The sequence below is a fragment of the Temnothorax americanus genome, unplaced genomic scaffold, assembly GCF_048541705.1.
Source record: "Temnothorax americanus isolate GAGA-0224 unplaced genomic scaffold, ASM4854170v1 Scaffold20, whole genome shotgun sequence".
Taxonomy (NCBI): domain Eukaryota; kingdom Metazoa; phylum Arthropoda; class Insecta; order Hymenoptera; family Formicidae; genus Temnothorax; species Temnothorax americanus.
In genome coordinates, this window is record NW_027509339.1 from 2,055,215 (window position 1) to 2,071,690 (window position 16,476).

General features: G+C 39.9%; 3 protein-coding genes across 8 annotated transcripts in view; all 3 read left to right on the top strand.

Moving 5' to 3' along the window:
• The first annotated feature begins 87 nt into the window (after positions 1-87).
• On the top strand, positions 88-3,860 carry Usp1 (ubiquitin specific protease 1). 4 transcript variants are annotated; one of them, XM_077406022.1, is made up of 7 exons: positions 88-387; positions 676-866; positions 979-1,217; positions 1,310-1,539; positions 1,613-2,127; positions 2,312-2,504; positions 2,805-3,860. In XM_077406022.1, the coding sequence occupies exons 2-7, from the start codon at positions 698-700 to the stop codon at positions 3,376-3,378; spliced, it is 1,920 nt and encodes a 639-aa protein (XP_077262148.1). In that variant the 5' UTR covers positions 88-387; positions 676-697; the 3' UTR covers positions 3,379-3,860. The 4 variants fall into 4 exon arrangements, with proteins under 4 accessions (XP_077262148.1, XP_077262146.1, XP_077262147.1 ...); XM_077406020.1 differs by having other exon boundaries at positions 90-387; positions 687-866; XM_077406021.1 differs by lacking the exon at positions 88-387 and having other exon boundaries at positions 489-866.
• Positions 3,861-3,997: 137 nt separating this feature from the next.
• LOC143897395 (uncharacterized) lies at positions 3,998-9,188 on the top strand. Of its 3 annotated transcripts, none has more exons than XM_077406032.1 (3): positions 3,998-4,540; positions 6,499-6,697; positions 7,073-9,188. In XM_077406032.1, exons 2-3 carry the CDS (start codon positions 6,527-6,529, stop codon positions 7,421-7,423), a joined length of 522 nt encoding a protein of 173 aa, XP_077262158.1. In that variant the 5' UTR covers positions 3,998-4,540; positions 6,499-6,526; the 3' UTR covers positions 7,424-9,188. The 3 variants fall into 3 exon arrangements, with proteins under 3 accessions (XP_077262158.1, XP_077262160.1, XP_077262159.1); XM_077406034.1 differs by having other exon boundaries at positions 6,533-6,697; XM_077406033.1 differs by lacking the exon at positions 3,998-4,540 and adding an exon at positions 4,548-5,057.
• A 1,418-nt stretch (positions 9,189-10,606) lies between these two features.
• Positions 10,607-16,476, top strand: part of LOC143897411 (uncharacterized) — a 69,082-nt gene continuing 63,212 nt past the window's right edge. Inside the window, exon 1 of the mRNA XM_077406076.1 lies at positions 10,607-11,111. The gene's annotated coding sequence lies outside the window, so the exon portion shown is untranslated. The remainder of the gene's footprint in view (positions 11,112-16,476) is intronic.

Sequence of the window (16,476 nt, forward strand, 5' to 3'; positions counted from 1 at the left end):
GTCGACGGTCCCTGGCTGACGAGTTTAATTGACCCTGTGTCCGCTAGGAGCGCTGACGCACATTTTCTGCGGTCTCGATCGCGGCGCGGCGTGCGAGTCCACTCTCCCTCCCCCTCCTGCCCGGAGTCCCTAACCGCGGCCCGCGGCCCGCGGCCTGGTTGCGTCGCGTGAAGTGAAGTTGTCTCGGGGAGCGGAACGAGTCAGCGAGCGGCGTAAACCGGGGCGGATTCGCCGATTTGGGACGCTGATCATGTATAGCTTGCCGCGAGTCTTGTCAGTCTTGGCAGGCGCTCCCGTGGGTCTCTCAACGTAAGAACTGGCTCGCACTAGCAACAATTATAACAAACGAGCTCGTTCGCGTTCCATGACTTCCCCACTCGATCACACGTGAGTAGAACGCACTTTGGAGTATAGTTGGAGTAATTGGACGCGCTCCATCTCGCGTCGCCTCGCGACGCGACGTGACGCGACTTGCGTTCGCGCGAGAATCGCGAGATGTGATTGTCAGTGATTGACCGTCCGTCCGACCGACCTCCCGTCTCGCCGCGAGATTCACTTAGTTGAGCCGAGGCTTCTCGACGAAGCGAGGTCGGACGGACGGGATAACTCGTGCACGTGAGACGCGTCCGCGTTTCACGGTCTGTTTGACGGTACGGCAAACGTAGAACATGGTAGCGTGATTTTAGGTTAACAGAAGATGACAGTATTAGAAACGGAGGAAGACGCAGATAAACGCTCCGTTCCTCCTAGAAAGAAGTTCTGCCTGTCCCTGTCAGGTCGCGGACGTGCAATTCCCATCGTCGTCCCGCAGCCCCCTCCTACATCCACGAGAGGGGGCCTTCTGGATAGAACAGATCTTTCGTTTAGTATGCTTTTTTCATTTATTCGTAACGATATTAGCTTGCCATCCTGTATTGGCGACCGATATGTAATTTCAACAAGAGGCACATCTTTGATCGTACAATGATTTTGATAAAGGTACAAGCAAAATGTTGAATGGCTATCGAAATCAGCTGAGCAATCACCAGGATGGAAGCCACGACGTGTCTGGTACCAGTACGGAAGGATTAAAGATAGCCACCTTATGCAATCTAGGAAATACTTGCTTCCTCAATAGTGTATTATATACTTTAAGAATCGCGCCTTCCTTTCTGCACAATTTGCATCATTTAGCCACCGATTTGTCAAACCTAAACGACAAGCAACTTCAGACAAAAGTAAATAGATTGATTTGTTGAAACATTTGTAGTTTTTTTTTTATCTAAATGTATATGTATACATATCCAAATTATCAATATTTTTCTTGCAGGCCAAATCTTCTTCATTAGGTAGAACCGGAGTATCGCTAACATCGAGCGGGAGTCGTAGCTGGAGCAGTAAAGATCTGCTGGCGCTAGCTGGATCAACGGTAGAAACCAATAAACCACGTATTCAAATAGCTACTGAGAGATTACACGAGCTCTTTATGGCATTGCGAGCATCGGAGGTGAGAGAGAACAGCGAACCGTATCAACCAGATGCTTTTTTACAAGCTCTCAGGTATGCATATTATTGTCGAGGTATTGCAGAAGTGTTTTGCGTTCGCATTATCCTTATATTGGTTTCATTACAGAGAAGTAAATCCGATATTTGAGGGAAATCAGCAGCAGGACGCACACGAACTTCTGGTCTGCTTGCTCGACAACATCAGGGAGACTTTCCAATTGTTGGTCAGATACAGAGAGAGCCAATTCGGTCAGAGCAACGGCGGTTATCCTGAATTTACCACGAATCATTCCGTGACGGAGACACAATTGGAGAGCGGTTCTGCGAAGAGGAGCCTTCGTAAGTCCAGAAAGAAGAAGAAAATTACGAGTAGGGGGAGTTCGGTATCTCTCGCGCAGCCAAACGCGAATGGCGTCGTAGGATCCGCGAGACCATATGAGAACGGTCACGCAGAGTTCGCCGAGAGTAACGGCGAGATAGGGATGCGCAAGCCGGAGAGCAAGAAGTGTTTTATCTCAGAGGACTTTGAGGGTGTCAGCCTATTGCGCACAACGTGTCTCGAGTGCGAACACGTGACGGAACGGAAGGAGACGTTCTGCGATATATGCGTACCCATTGACATTGATCGTTCAAATGAGAAAGGTGCGCACTTGATTAGTTCTTGCTCGCTTTATGCGAAGTAAAAGTAGAAATATGTTATTACTATCATTTAAGCTCATATGACATATGTTTCTAAGCTCTGTCTATGAGATTTTCATTGATAGCTCAAGTATTTTATATTCCAGAATTAACTTGCAATTCATAATAATGTGACTTTTCTTCATAGATGATGATGGTGAATTGGTGGATAGCAGTGAGGTATACAAACGCGCTGTAGTGACTAGCGAACTGCTTTGGGGTAGGGATAAATACTGGTGTGCACGGTGCCTACGATATAATGAGGCTCGCAGAGCCGTATGTTTTCCCTCCTTACCCAGACTCCTTATCTTGCAGTTGAAGAGATTTTCTACTGCCGCTGGGTAAGTCTCGTGTGATCGTTCAGCATTAAAAAAAAGCAACAGATATTATATAATTGATATAATTGATACCAATAAAATATAGCTCAAAGTTTGTAAAAGTTATCGAAAAATGATTTTGGAATTTATGACAATCATAAACAATTGTATTAAAATTACAAATGTTCCGCTAGTTATTAATTTTTAAAGGGTTTATTGCATATTTAACTTTGCTCGAGTCACATTGAGTTACATTTATATTACATCGATCAAGAATCTTTTGCGATATTCGCATCGCGATTACGTTGAAACTTACGTTTTCAGTTCGATGGAGAAAATCAATAATCATATGCCGACGCCGTTTACCTTGCAATGCTTCTGCGAAGAGTGCAGTAACGATGAGACTCATGGGACGACAGCTGGTGGCAGTACGGAGACGCGGCATGTGTACAAATTATACTCGGTCATAATGCACCAAGGTGCAACGATGACCGCCGGGCATTACGTCGCTTACACACGTTTACCCGACGAATCTGCATACGCGGAATATTCCCAATGCGATCGCGACAATAAGCGGCAGAACTCGAGCCAGGCGGGCGCCGCGAATGCAAACTCGTCATCGTCGTTTTCCTCTTCTGACAAAGCGACACGCCTCCTCAAGTACTTCAGGAGCAAGCCTAGCGCGAGCGAGAACAAGGAGCAGCTAGTGAATAGAGTCGGCTGTCGTAGCATGGATTGTTGCGGCATCAGGCGAAATAAACAGGGGGTCACTTGGCTGGAGTGCGACGACGAGGCGGTGCACGTGATCCCGCTGCGAGAACTCGAGGACAAATTGGCGCCAAATGCGCGGAATTCCGCCACCCCCTATCTCCTGTTCTATGTGAGGTCGACGACGTAAGCTGCCGTTTCTCGTCTCCTCGCGTCGGAAGTTCAGTGTCAAAATGTCTTCGTTTGGAATTCTCCGAGCGAAGCAGCAGCGAGCACACGATGATAAAAATGGGCCTCGTTCTTCCCACATTGCTCTCTTCCTCTCCCTCTATTCTCCAACGATCGTGCTGTGATGTATCGCACATTCCAAATCACCCGAGTTCTCTTCTTCCTGCATACGTACCGCATCGGGCTTTAGAGACGCGAGCGTGTATTATTTTCGTAGGTAATAAAACTACCGCCAATCATATTATGTACATTAGATTCCCGTCGATCGGACGGTTATACGTCGAGCTGACTTCTGTAAATGTAACGAAATACCTTCAAACTCGACGTAACGAATTCACGGAGCAAGCATCGCAATTCCGCGCGTAGACGACTTAGCCTTAGTTGGGACGTGGAACGTTTTATTATTGAGTTATCTGTAAAATAATAAAAAAAAGAAAAAAATTATGTATTCTTGACACACACCTGTCTACCACATGTGCTTTGTACCGTATCGCGAGATGGAGGCACCTGACCCGACCCCCAGGAAGTCTACCGGCGACTTTATACCGATGAACGTCATTGGCGACGTAGCTTGAATATTTTAGAACGTCGTTTATTGCGGTCGTCCATCGTTCCGCGGGTTTCCAATATTATTAATCGATCACGCGCTGGAAAATGGCACGATTCAATTTTCAGCTGTTAGCGCAAATAAGAGTACACGTCGCGCGTTCGCGTTTAATCAATTATGAATTACAACGCAGCCTGTAACGAGGAGGCTGTCGATGCGCGATCGATGCAGGAAATAAATTCTTTTCATCGTCGTAGCCGTCCAGCTCTCTTGCTAATGACCCGGTCAGGACGGGTTCGGCGGAATTTTTATCTTCGCCGAATATGCGCATACGGCCGCTCGGAATATCGCGTGTACACATGATGAAATATTTGTATAGTGTCAGCTCAATCATACGTGGCTACATCCATATATCGATCATTTCCATAGGGGGTTAGTAGTGGAGTAACGTTCCACCTGTCAGTCGGGCACATAGTAGTTCCTACTACTTCAAGACGTGATACATTCAGTAGTTCGCATCTCTTAGGTGGAGCACGTTCCTACACGGCTATGTTCTCGTCGACACTTCTCGAGTAAGGCAAGTGGATAGAATAATGGAACAACTTTAAAACGATTTTATATTGGGAGATCTAATTGGTAAAATGTACAATGAACGAGAAGCTAATTAGCGATTAAGAATTTTCCAATATAGCGTTTGTTAATTAATCTGAAAAGAATTTTTTATATATGTTACCAATAATTTTTTAAATATATGAATCATTCTTTTTCTTATTTTTACTTAAATGTAATTGACAGTTAATTTAAGTATATCTTTTATAATGTGAGTGCTGCATTAATTTATATCGATATTTATATTTTCACTGTATTATTTTTTCGCGTATTATTTAAAGCAGGACGATTATTAATAAATTTTTCACAAAGAATCCATTGTTATTTTATTGTATTTTAATATTCAAATTTCACGTTCCAAACATTTATGTTATTTTTCGTTTAGAATTTCTTAATGAATTTTCCTTTTTATGTGCATTTTTCCGAGTACGCGTCCGAAACACATTCGTCCGTAACTATTAAACGTCGAATTCTTTGTCATTATGGTGAGTAAAGTAAAATCGCAGAAAATAATTGTATGTTGACGTGAACACATCATCCTCACATATAAAAAATTGCGCAAGTCGTGCAGACGGCAGTTCCTATCGCGGAGGACCTGCACTGAGAAAAAAATTTCTGCATTTACTGAGATAAAGAAAAAATTCTTTTTTATTAGTATATATACATATGTGTTCACTGAGAAAAAAATACTAATAAAAAGGAAATTTTTTCTTTATTTTAATAAATGGAGTCACAGTTGTATTTCTCACAGAAATTTTATATTGTAAGTGATTATTTGGTTAGTGTTTAAAATTATACTTATTTTGAGTATTAAAAGTATTAAAAACAGTGCTTTTTTAATACTTAAAATAAGTAATTAATCACTTACACACTGACTTACAGTATTAAATTTCTGTCGGATGTAAATTAATATTTACTAAAATGCAGAAAAATTTTTTCTCAGTGTAGCAAAGCACCGGCACGATGCGTAAATCATCTCCTTCGCTCCTCTCCGCATTATTCGCAATAATTTTATTCTCCGCGATAAAAATCTTAAATGGAAATTTTCAAGCTTTCTCTTTCACGCGCCGCATATATCGCGTATGTTACATTTCGTTTCGCTGAACGGGTGTAATCGATATACACAACGGCCGCGAAGACACCAAACCAAACAGATGCCGCGACGTGACACATCTGCGCACGCTGTATTTACGAAACGTCATGTGTCATTGAAAAATATAACACCTCGTTTCCGTCGAGGAACCATTCGCCGACGCTATCGGAATGAATCAACCTAAATACGTCCGTATATATATACGTTTCGCCGCGCGGGATACCTGGTTTCGACGTCTCTCCTTCGCGGCGCGTTTAAAGCTACACAGCGAAGATCCGCAGTAGGTCACTTATCACCACGTGTAATCGCTTCCGAGTCAGCAACTGCAACGTAGTACACTGTCTCGTGATTCTCGTGAATGGTATACTTATGCAATACTAGGGTGAACGCGGATAGACATGGGAAAAGGGAAATATCGCACGCGTTATTTGATCGCAAAATCGATATGGCGCGTTTCGCACAAGAGTCGCCGAAGTTAACGAGTCGAATGAAGAACGAGAATCGTCTGTGTGTGTGGACGGAAGATATATCGGCGAACATCTTTTTGAGTCGTGGAGCAAAAGCACACATTTTCCTTTAAATTTTGTACATATAAATTAAGTTTTGTACATTTATCTGTTGTTATCGCTTTTATCTGTTGCTCACGTAAAATTAAGGAAATTTAGATATTTTATTGTTTAGTTGGCAAACGACAAACATTTTCTCAAGACGTTGTTTTTGTTGAGCAAAATTTTTTAACTCACTTTTTATTATTCATATTCTTACAAGCGGCTTTTAAACGAAAGTCGCTTTTATGAATTATTTCCACACGTTGACTGCTGTGCTTATTGCAGGAATATTTAAATCGAATTAATTATCATTATGAAGCACCAACAAGTAACCGTAGACATGACGAACATGGTGTTCACCGCTTGCTCCTATCTGGCACTCGCCGGAGCGGTCTGGATATTTTTGCGGCTCATCCAGGCCTGCTTTTGGCTGCCGAAACATCTGAAAAGGCAAAATGACGTTCAAACAATGTTGCAAGATAAGGTGAACTCGACTACCTTTTAACTCAATTTGATCACTCGTTTTTTTTTCTTAGTCGATGCATTTACAAAAATTCATCATATTATTAATGTACATTTCTGATGTCAATGCAGATTAACTTTAATCTCGGTTTAACTCACTTTTCATCTTTTTTTAATTCTAACTATTAGAAAAAAATGAAAAGTGAGTCAAACCGAGTTTAAAGTTAATCTACTTTGGTAGAAGTAAATAAGGATTGTAAACATTAATCAAACTTAGCGAAGATTTATTTAATTCGATTTCCATCTTTTAAAACGGTTTAAAAACGATTAATATAAGAGCTTTTTAATATTTCGTAAGATAATTATTAATAATTTATAAACGTATGGGGTTCTTTAGGTGGAGAGTTACGAAAAATACGTGCTAGAATGTGAGGAGAAGGAAAGGGCGGAAATGTTGGATCAGGTCGACGATGGGAAGAAGAGCCTCGAGATGACGGAGAAGTGGAAGGAGCGAAGGGAGTGCCTCGACATGCTCAAGCGAGAGCTGGAAAGAGTTCGCGAGGGTAAAGACATGTCCGATTGGGACGCCTTGCTGGAGGAGGAGCTGAAGAAGCACGAACTGGAATCCAAGTTTCTGGAGGAGGAAGAAGAGGAAAACTCGAAAAACGACGCTAATAAAGAGAAGAGCGACAGTGAAAAAGAGGTAAAGAAAGTTGAGTTCGATACCGAACCGAAGAAGAAGAAGTAACGAGACTGTCTGATGTGTTTTGAAAGTGCCTTACTGATTGTGAGACTTTACACGATAACTGTTTCTCGTTAAGAAAAAAAAAAAACTGCATGAAAACAAAAATCTCCCCTCGAGCACACACACACACACACACACACACACACACACACACAAATACATTTTTTGTATTAAATACTCATATGTGGCGCGCGATAATCAAATAATTCAAAGATGTATGTACGATCTCGGTACGATCCGGAGGATACTTATAGAATTGTTTAAGTAATTGCTATGTTACTGATAATCTAATATCACACTGATAACCAATATCATTACATAAGAGCAACGCGCCGTTATTAAAGCGAGAGATATGAAATAACACATTTTTCGTGTATTTCCAAGTACACAAATTTTTCCATTTTACTATATAAACTGCGCGCCGATTTTTTATCGGACTTTAAAAAACAGTTCTCGTTGGAATATTAAAATCCCCTATGCCTCCCTGATTAATTGATGCTAATGAACCTCTAAAACACTGCAAAAAATTTTTGGCTGATACAGTGTTTTAGATGTTTATTAGCATCAATTAATTGGGGAGGGGTAAGGGATTTTAATGATGAAACGAAAACTGTGTTTTAAAGTTCGACAAAAAATTGGCACGTATTGCAGTTTAGTAAGTTGGAAAAATTTGTGTATACTTGGAAATAGACGAAAAATGTATTATTTCATATCTCTCGGCGTGTTCTTTTTATTTGCCTTATGTAATAATATGAATCTCAAATGATGTATTTTGAGAGCGTTTTCCTAATTATTGATAATTTAAAACTTTATTTACTTTGTTGTAATGTAGAAGACGTATTTTATTAATTCACGTTGACAAATGGAAAGTAATTTACATTGCGAAAATTATATGTAATCGATGGTATTAGTATATCTTCTTGAGTAAAAACGATCGCATTACAATTAAAGAGAGATAAACAATAAGCTTTAACTAAGTGCATATATAAAATATGTTTCCAAAGCAGAAATTACAAATAATCGTTGTTTTTACGTATATATATATATTATAATTAAGGAAAGTGATAACTACTCAACGTTTAATAATTATCCAAGAAGTGGAATAAGTGAAGTTTAGACTTTAGACGTACTTATAATAAATTACTGAATTCGTTTCGCCGTTGTCGCCATTCCTGCGATCGATATGCAGAACAAATCGTGAACGTCTACCTCGACGGACTCGTACCTGCTTTTTAATACATGTCACGTTTATCGATATTCTCTCTACGTGCGCATTAATAATATATATCATCCATTTACTTAATCGTCACGGAGTTGCGGCGGCTCTCCCTTAACGGATCCCAATCGTAAATAATGCGACCGGCATTATATTTACTCACATATACAAGGTGTAAAAAAAAAATCATTCAACATTTATATGTAGCGTGTACTATCTACCACATGAATCAACACCCTGTATATGTATTAGGTATATCTCAGCGTGACGATATATTATAGCGGCGTTTACTTCTGCGTTCAAAGTTCAAACGTGCGCAATGTGGCTATTTTAGGAAGGGTTTTAGATAGATCTAGAAGACACGTTTTCGCAACTAATTGTAAGAGAATACATTTATTATACATACAAAGATTATGCCGCAATATACGACAATTTGTATACGGCAATTCGTTGACTCTGTGTTTTTATATTGTAACATTATTATATATGAAACGTACATGCAACACACATATCTAATCTCTATTGTAGAATCAATAAAATGAGTAATTAGGATATTCGAGAACTAGCATTTCTGTTATGATGTCTCTTCTACGTAAATTTACGAATAACTTGACAAAAACCCGGTACAGCTGCATGACCTATCGCAACCGTTTGCAACAGTTTGGCTTTCGCGGCGTTCGAACGCAGACATTATTTCGAGCGCGGAGCTGTTCGATGAGCGCAGCTGCTTACAATTAATTCTACGATTATTTTCCAACTTCGACAGGCAGGTGCGTGCCATCGGCTTTTACCTGTCGGTGTCGTCGCGACGAAAGTCAAGGTTATTCGATGAATTTAAAAAGCAGCGCATCGTTTGCTGGCGCGGCTCCAACTAGAGCGACGACTATTTTCTTCGGCGACGGAGAGCTTTAGAAATGAAAGGGAGCATGCAGAAGTAAAATACGCCGCGCCGTTTGGTGCAACGTGCCTCGAATTTGAAAGTTTTTCTGATTATTCTACTTTAAAGAACACACATTTCGGTTTATTTTATCCAATTAAAATTTTTTTGTAAAAAAAAATATATATATATATGAAGTATTTAATTTTTTAATATAAAAATGTAGAAAAATATATACATATAATAAAACATTTTTCACCGGAGATGCAAAATATATGATGCGCGATGTGAAGCAATTAAAAATGTTTGTAGAAAGACAGTTTATTTTCCAAGTTAATTACTTAACGAAGCAAAATTCAATTCGCGAAGAAATCGTCGCCTAAAATTAAGACAATATATGAGAATTATGCGCGCGCGCGCGCGCGGGCGCCATCTTGTGTAAAGGGCGACTGTGTAAATGTACGACGTATCCTACTGCGTACAAGATATATCGCTCTTCCTCCGTCAAGATTATCTCAACTTGCCGCATGGACAAGCATCAATATGGACAGGTATTGATTATTCCATGCAAAATATCACGCATGTAGCCATTTTGAAACGCTTGTCAATTAAAGAGTATACCGCGTCATTTTATAATAACTTTCAAACTTGCGGCGAACATTATATTGAGATTAAATTAATAAGCATAAAAAAGTATCAAATAATCAACAAAACAGACTGATGTTTAAACAATAATAATTCGATTCGCGTTCATATAACAATAACATCTTATATAAAGACTTTCAATTTACGAATTCTCGATCGAAATCGCGATCAGATCTATTAGAATGATCGATCTGAGTCGTTCTCGACGCTTAATTTCGTTTTCGTTCTCCATTTTCTCTCCATTTTCATTAATTTCTTATTATTCTCGCTCGTTATATCATTCCGAACAAGAGCAACTCCACGCGCCGCGCAGTTATCGACTGGTCGTAGCGGCGGAGTTTACAAACAGTTCGCGCGGTCGCCGCTAGATGGCGACGCCTGGACGAAACGACGACGCGCGGGACGCGAGACGCGCGTCACTGTGTCACTGCGGCGGGCCTCGGCCAGCTGGCGCCCGGGGTGTCCTGCGCGTCGGTTGGCGATCAGGTGGTTTCGCGGGCGCGGAATAGGCGCCGCGGAGCGGGACGTAGGCGCAACGCGCAACCTGCCTACACGGGAATGACGCGCGTCCTCCGTGTCCTCGTCCGTCGTTTGTGTCGAACCGCCCGCCGTATTGTTGCGAGAGGAAGGTCGAGAAGGCTCTCGTCTTTGATCCGCCGCGCGGCGTCGTTCCCGCGCGCCACGCCAGCGGCGGCGATGCCGACCACCACCGGCGCGCGGTGCGTCACCTTCGTGTGAAATACATCGACGATCGTCCCGCGACCCGCGACTTACAGGCTCGTCGCGAAGTACCCGCCGAAGGGCACCGGTGAGAAAGAGTTGCCCGAGTGCCATGCCATGCCGCCCGCGCCGCGGTGCATCCCCCCACGGACGAGGCGAACGGCGAGAACGGCGACGACGATGGCTCCGCGTCGTCTCGCCAGATAGGGCGCATCGCTCATCGCTCCCGTTAAGTAAGTGCCGAATTTAATCTGACGTAGTCCTACTGTCGTCTCGTCCCGTCCGCGAAACTCGTCGACTCAATCCTTCCGCGACCCTCCCGCCCGCGTCGCGTCGCCCGATCGCTCTCGTCGCGGGGGGTGTCGTCGCGTGCGATGATCCGACGTTGAGATAAACGCGGAAGGTGCTGTTCTATTCATTCCATCGTCCTAATTCTATTTTGATTCAGCTTCGGGGCTATTAATAGCGAGACGAATTTCACAGCGTGTCGCGAATCGACACGCGCCTGGCGATTTAAATCCCTTTCGACACGGGGGTTTTTTTTTTTTAAATGCCTCAGCGCCTCTCGCGCATTTAAATGCGTCGTTGGCCGATTTGTCCCTTTGTCCCGAGCGCATTCTTTGTCCCTGCATTTTTGTGTATATATTTGGTGAGTGTCACGCGAGAGGGATCGCGCGCCGGCGCGAACGGCTTGCGCGTGCAGTCGCAATTCTTCCCTCTTACCCCCCCTCCCACCGCCTCTTGCTTTTTATTTACATATCGTATGCCGAGAAGAATGCCGTCACAACTCAAAAGTATGCCTGAAATGTTACCTACGTGCTATAATAGTGTTGCAAGTCTATACCTGTACCTCAGAGGTAAAGAATAGCATCTCCAGTTTTTGTCAAAATGGAGTTAATACATTTTTCAACGCAAACGGAAGCTTAAATTGTATAATCGTAAAGCGTCTTATGTTTATATTATTAGATTATCACTAGTTCCTGAGATACAATGTTTAGAAAAAGTCGTAATAAAAATGTTTATAGTGCCTAATTTTTTAATCAGGCGTTATTGACAGAGTTGTACTATTTATTAACTATTAAAAATAAATCAAGTTGCTCCTTTTATTTTATATCTAAAAAAAATATTTCCCTATTTAAAAACTTCAAATCCTGTTTTCTCTGAATTCATAATAATTCATAGTACATATATTCTTTATAACGAGCACAAAACCTCGCTGCATGCATTGAGGCAGATGTCATTATTCTTTTATTAAACTGGCTATGTTGCGATTTCTTGGGTGAATAGCGTCACAAGTCACAAATGAATTGACAAATGAATCACAGTAGACCTCATCGAGAAACAATATTGTTATAACAAAGTATTATAATTGTAATTGCGTTAGTTATCTCACGATTCAAAAAAATTGGAAAATTGTGAACTTTTGAGTTGCGACAGTATTCTTCTCGGAGCACGATATATCTAAAGTTACTTGAATATATAATTTGTTTACAATCTTAACAAATAACGTAGAGACTCACTCTCTACGTCCAGAAATGACTAGGCAAAATTCCTTAATTTTTTTCTCTCCCTTTCTCCCTTCTTTTTTTAATATCATGAGACTAAATATAAAAAATTATAAATACGCGATAGAAATTTAAATTACTGATTTAACTGACTCCATTGACGGTGCCATTGCGTGCGTCCAGGAAACTTGTACGAGTACCGACAATCGATTCCGCTTTAAAGATATATAAGTACTCCGCGAATTTCGTGGGGCGGACGTGACTGGGGGATAATAAGGGGTTGAATAATAACAAAGTCAGTCTTTTGCGCATGATGCATTGCGAGCTTCGTTACCACGCATGCACACGCGGCGCTTTCGGTTTTGCATGCGCGGTATACGCGGAGGAGGGCTCGCGATCGATCGCGGCTTGCGTGTCTTTTGACGATCTTGACGCAGAATCTCAACAAACGTTTAACAACAAAACGTAGTGAGAAGGTCAAGGATTCCTCCGCGCGTGACCGTATTTCTCTCGCGGAAAAAAGACGGGACTTGTCTCGCGGCGCTTTCAATTCTCACACGACGCGGATACATTTATAATGTTATTCGGGATAATGTTTCGATCGAAGATCAAGGTTGGATTTACTGCTTTCTCAGATTTCGAAGTCAAAGGTAAAATCGGAGGGGTCCATCTGATCATTTACCGATCGCTTTCTACGGTAAAATTTGCATGTACCTTTGATTAAGTACAAGATTATGAATATTGACTTTCAATTTATTCCTACATACCTAAATGTGTAGAATTATAGATAACTTAGATTGCTATCGACGCAATTAGCAGAAAAATTCGGATAGAATACATTTAGAGGAGTAAAGGTATTGATTAAGAAATAATAACGTAAGGCATATTTTGTATTTTGAGTTTTTAATCTTCAACCCTTTCACGCCTTTAATCATTTTCATCTCTCTATGGATATAATTATTACTCATTTAATTTATTATAAGAAAGGATTTATTTCAGCACCTTCGAGTCTCGACTCAAATTATCTTTCGCGGCTGGAAAGCCAGCTCGCCGAATTTTTTTTACGAGAGAATATTTATCTTTATTTGCATTATTTACATTTATTCTATAAAGAATAACGCGACTTCTCGCGAGATCTACAGCCGTGTATGATAAATACGACGTTCGAGCATTGACGCAGATATACGTTGATTCCGCGCAACGTTCGCAGCGTTATGCGTTATGCATTATAATGACATTGCCGATCGCCGTGCAGGGCGGTCAACGATTCGACGGACGACGCTTTGTGCGTCTCGAACTTTTTGTTACGCGGACAATAAGTAAGAGCCTGCACACGGCTGTCAGGTGACGCGGACGCGACGTCGGAGGTCGATGACCGTTGACCTCTGACCGTGTATGTGGCATCATTGATTGCGAAGCTCCAACGCGGAATCCATTTCTGATGCTATGGCGAAGTTGTCGCGGATACATCGAAGCGTGTCCAAAGGGTGAATTTTCCGATCGTTTATTGTCTGTCGAGCGCTTCCCCCGACTTTTATTTCGCTTTGGAGATAAAAAGGTTTTCGCCGCGGGCTGAGCTTGTCGGAGGTGTAAATGGAGAATAAAACTTGGCTCTCGGGCTAATGAATGTCAACTTCACTTGGACAAATTGCAGTCGAGACCTACTTGCTAGGATGTTTAATGTAGAAAGTTAGACTATGACAACTAATGATCCTACCCGGCTTTTTTATTAAGCGATTATCGACGTCTGGCTAGCTAGTCTACTACTTAATTAAAATTTAATGAATAAATTATATAATAATGCGCTTTTTATGCGTTCTCTAAATCCATAAGAAAAAAGTTTTTGCACTTGTTTTGCTTAACAAAAAAAAAAGAAAGTATTTTTAATAACGGAGGGCTGAGTAGGCTGCCAGTGAGCTTCCCCACATGTTAATTACAAGCGATTCTGAGAAACAAATATCCAGGTTTTATTTTGCGCTAATTATGCACTCATACTTTAGAGTAATTTCTATCTTTGCGCGGCATCTTCTAAAGCGGTGATTCCCAACGCTCTTCTTTATAAATCGACCCCAAGCTATTGATCAAGACTACTTAGTTAGAACTTGATCCGTTCACTTGTTATTGAGATCTCAACATCTCGAGAACTCGTCGCGTCGTCGCGTAAAAGAGTCACGGTGCGATCTCGCTTCGCGTGTATTTGGTGCGAGACACTACCGTGTCTCTTGATATGAATTATTTTTCGATATATCCGAGCAATTGCATGTATAATTGATTCAATTTGCTTTGTGCCCTTTTGTTTTATTCTTCAAATCGCGGGGGAGTTTCTCTTTGAATTCCATTTGAATTCCATTTCACGCTTGTCATGCAAATTGCATGAGTCCGAATGTACAATAACTAAATATATCTCGATAGATTGTATTTTTGAAAATTAACAACATCATGACATTTCAAAAATTAATAAGATCGTGACATTTCAAAAATTAACATGAAAATTTATCAATTTCTATTCGATAGTATGCAAATGTAGCTGTATAATACTGTATTTTTGAAAGAGCAAGAAGAACATAAGCGATGAAAGAATAGAATAAAAATTCCTTTTTCACACAAAAAATTGCAAACGATGCACGATTTTAAAAGTTTAAAGTAATGAACGATTTTTATAATATAAACTTTGGTTTTGGAATAAAAAAGTATAGATAAATTCTCTCTCTTTCTCTCTCTCTCTCTCTCTCTCTCTCTTTCGATTATATTGAAAAACTATCGTATAAAATTACATATAGAGATTTCAGTGTTTATTTTCAACGTTTATTTTAAAAAGTATAAATTACAGTTATATGTTTTAAAACTACAGTCATATGTTTTATTATAACTGAGATTTGTGTTATAATATTAATTTTCAAATAATTGTATTGACTTTTAATTAACTGATATTACCTATTCCGTAATTTATCGTTTGTGTTTACCAATGATGTAAAGTTTTTCGTATTATTTGGAGAACGTCTCATAGTCAATATTTTAATAGCGTATTCTACAGATTTGATTTTTTGACAAAGGTGTAACAATAATTTTTTAGTTATAAACAGTTAAAATTGACCAACGATATCACATAAAATTCGCGAATCACATTTGTATCGATTACATGCGTATCGAGCTATGTATTCTGTTATTTTCACACATAGTTTAGTTTATTTTTACTCCTAAGTTTTTTTTGTGTTTTCTTACGTGCAAGTATTTTACACATTACAGCAATTGACATCATCCATGTTAAAAATAAAGTTTATCTTTATTTTGAATGTAAAATAAAAATTATAATTTATTACTATTACAATTCTTGAATTGATGTGTTCGCAAAGAGTGAAAAGTTTTGTGATTTTAATGAATATAAGTCGCCACATTTCTTGCAACGACTCAATTTTATTTTATGATTTCTTAGAAACAGAACTTAATATCTCTTGGAACGTGAAAATTTGGCAGGAAGTAATAATAATAAATTACCCTATATACGTTTCTGTTTGAAGCGACATAAATTTTATTCTTTAAATAAATGTTCGATCTAATGTGCAAAAATAATAATAGTCTTATTCATCGAGGTTGATTCGAAACACGTGAAACAGAAAATACAGGATGACAAGTTATTGAAACTAAATAGCTAAATATTTTGTAATAAGTAGACAAAATGAAATGAAAATTAAACGATATACAATTGTAAACATATGAATTTTGGTTGCGATTATTGATTAAAATTTAGAAACTATATTTTCTTATCAAAACTTCTGACTTAATTGATTTCTGGAATAAGCTTTTAAAGTATTATACAATGATCGTAGGACATCCTTTAAAAATTATTTGCTGACACAGTATAGAAATTATTTCTCGTTGTGCAGGTGCTTTGGTATAGACTTTTTTAGCTTCTGTTATAAAAGATTCTCTTTTTGTGAGTCATTAACGGTAATTAGCTCGTATTTCGCGCAGACCGCATTTTCTCTTTTTACACAAAAAATTTCTTCTCCCTTTATCAAGCGATAAATCTGTACCCGGTTTTTGTGAGAGTGGCGCGTATCGATTTTTCAATAAACGCTGTTTTTTTTCTCAC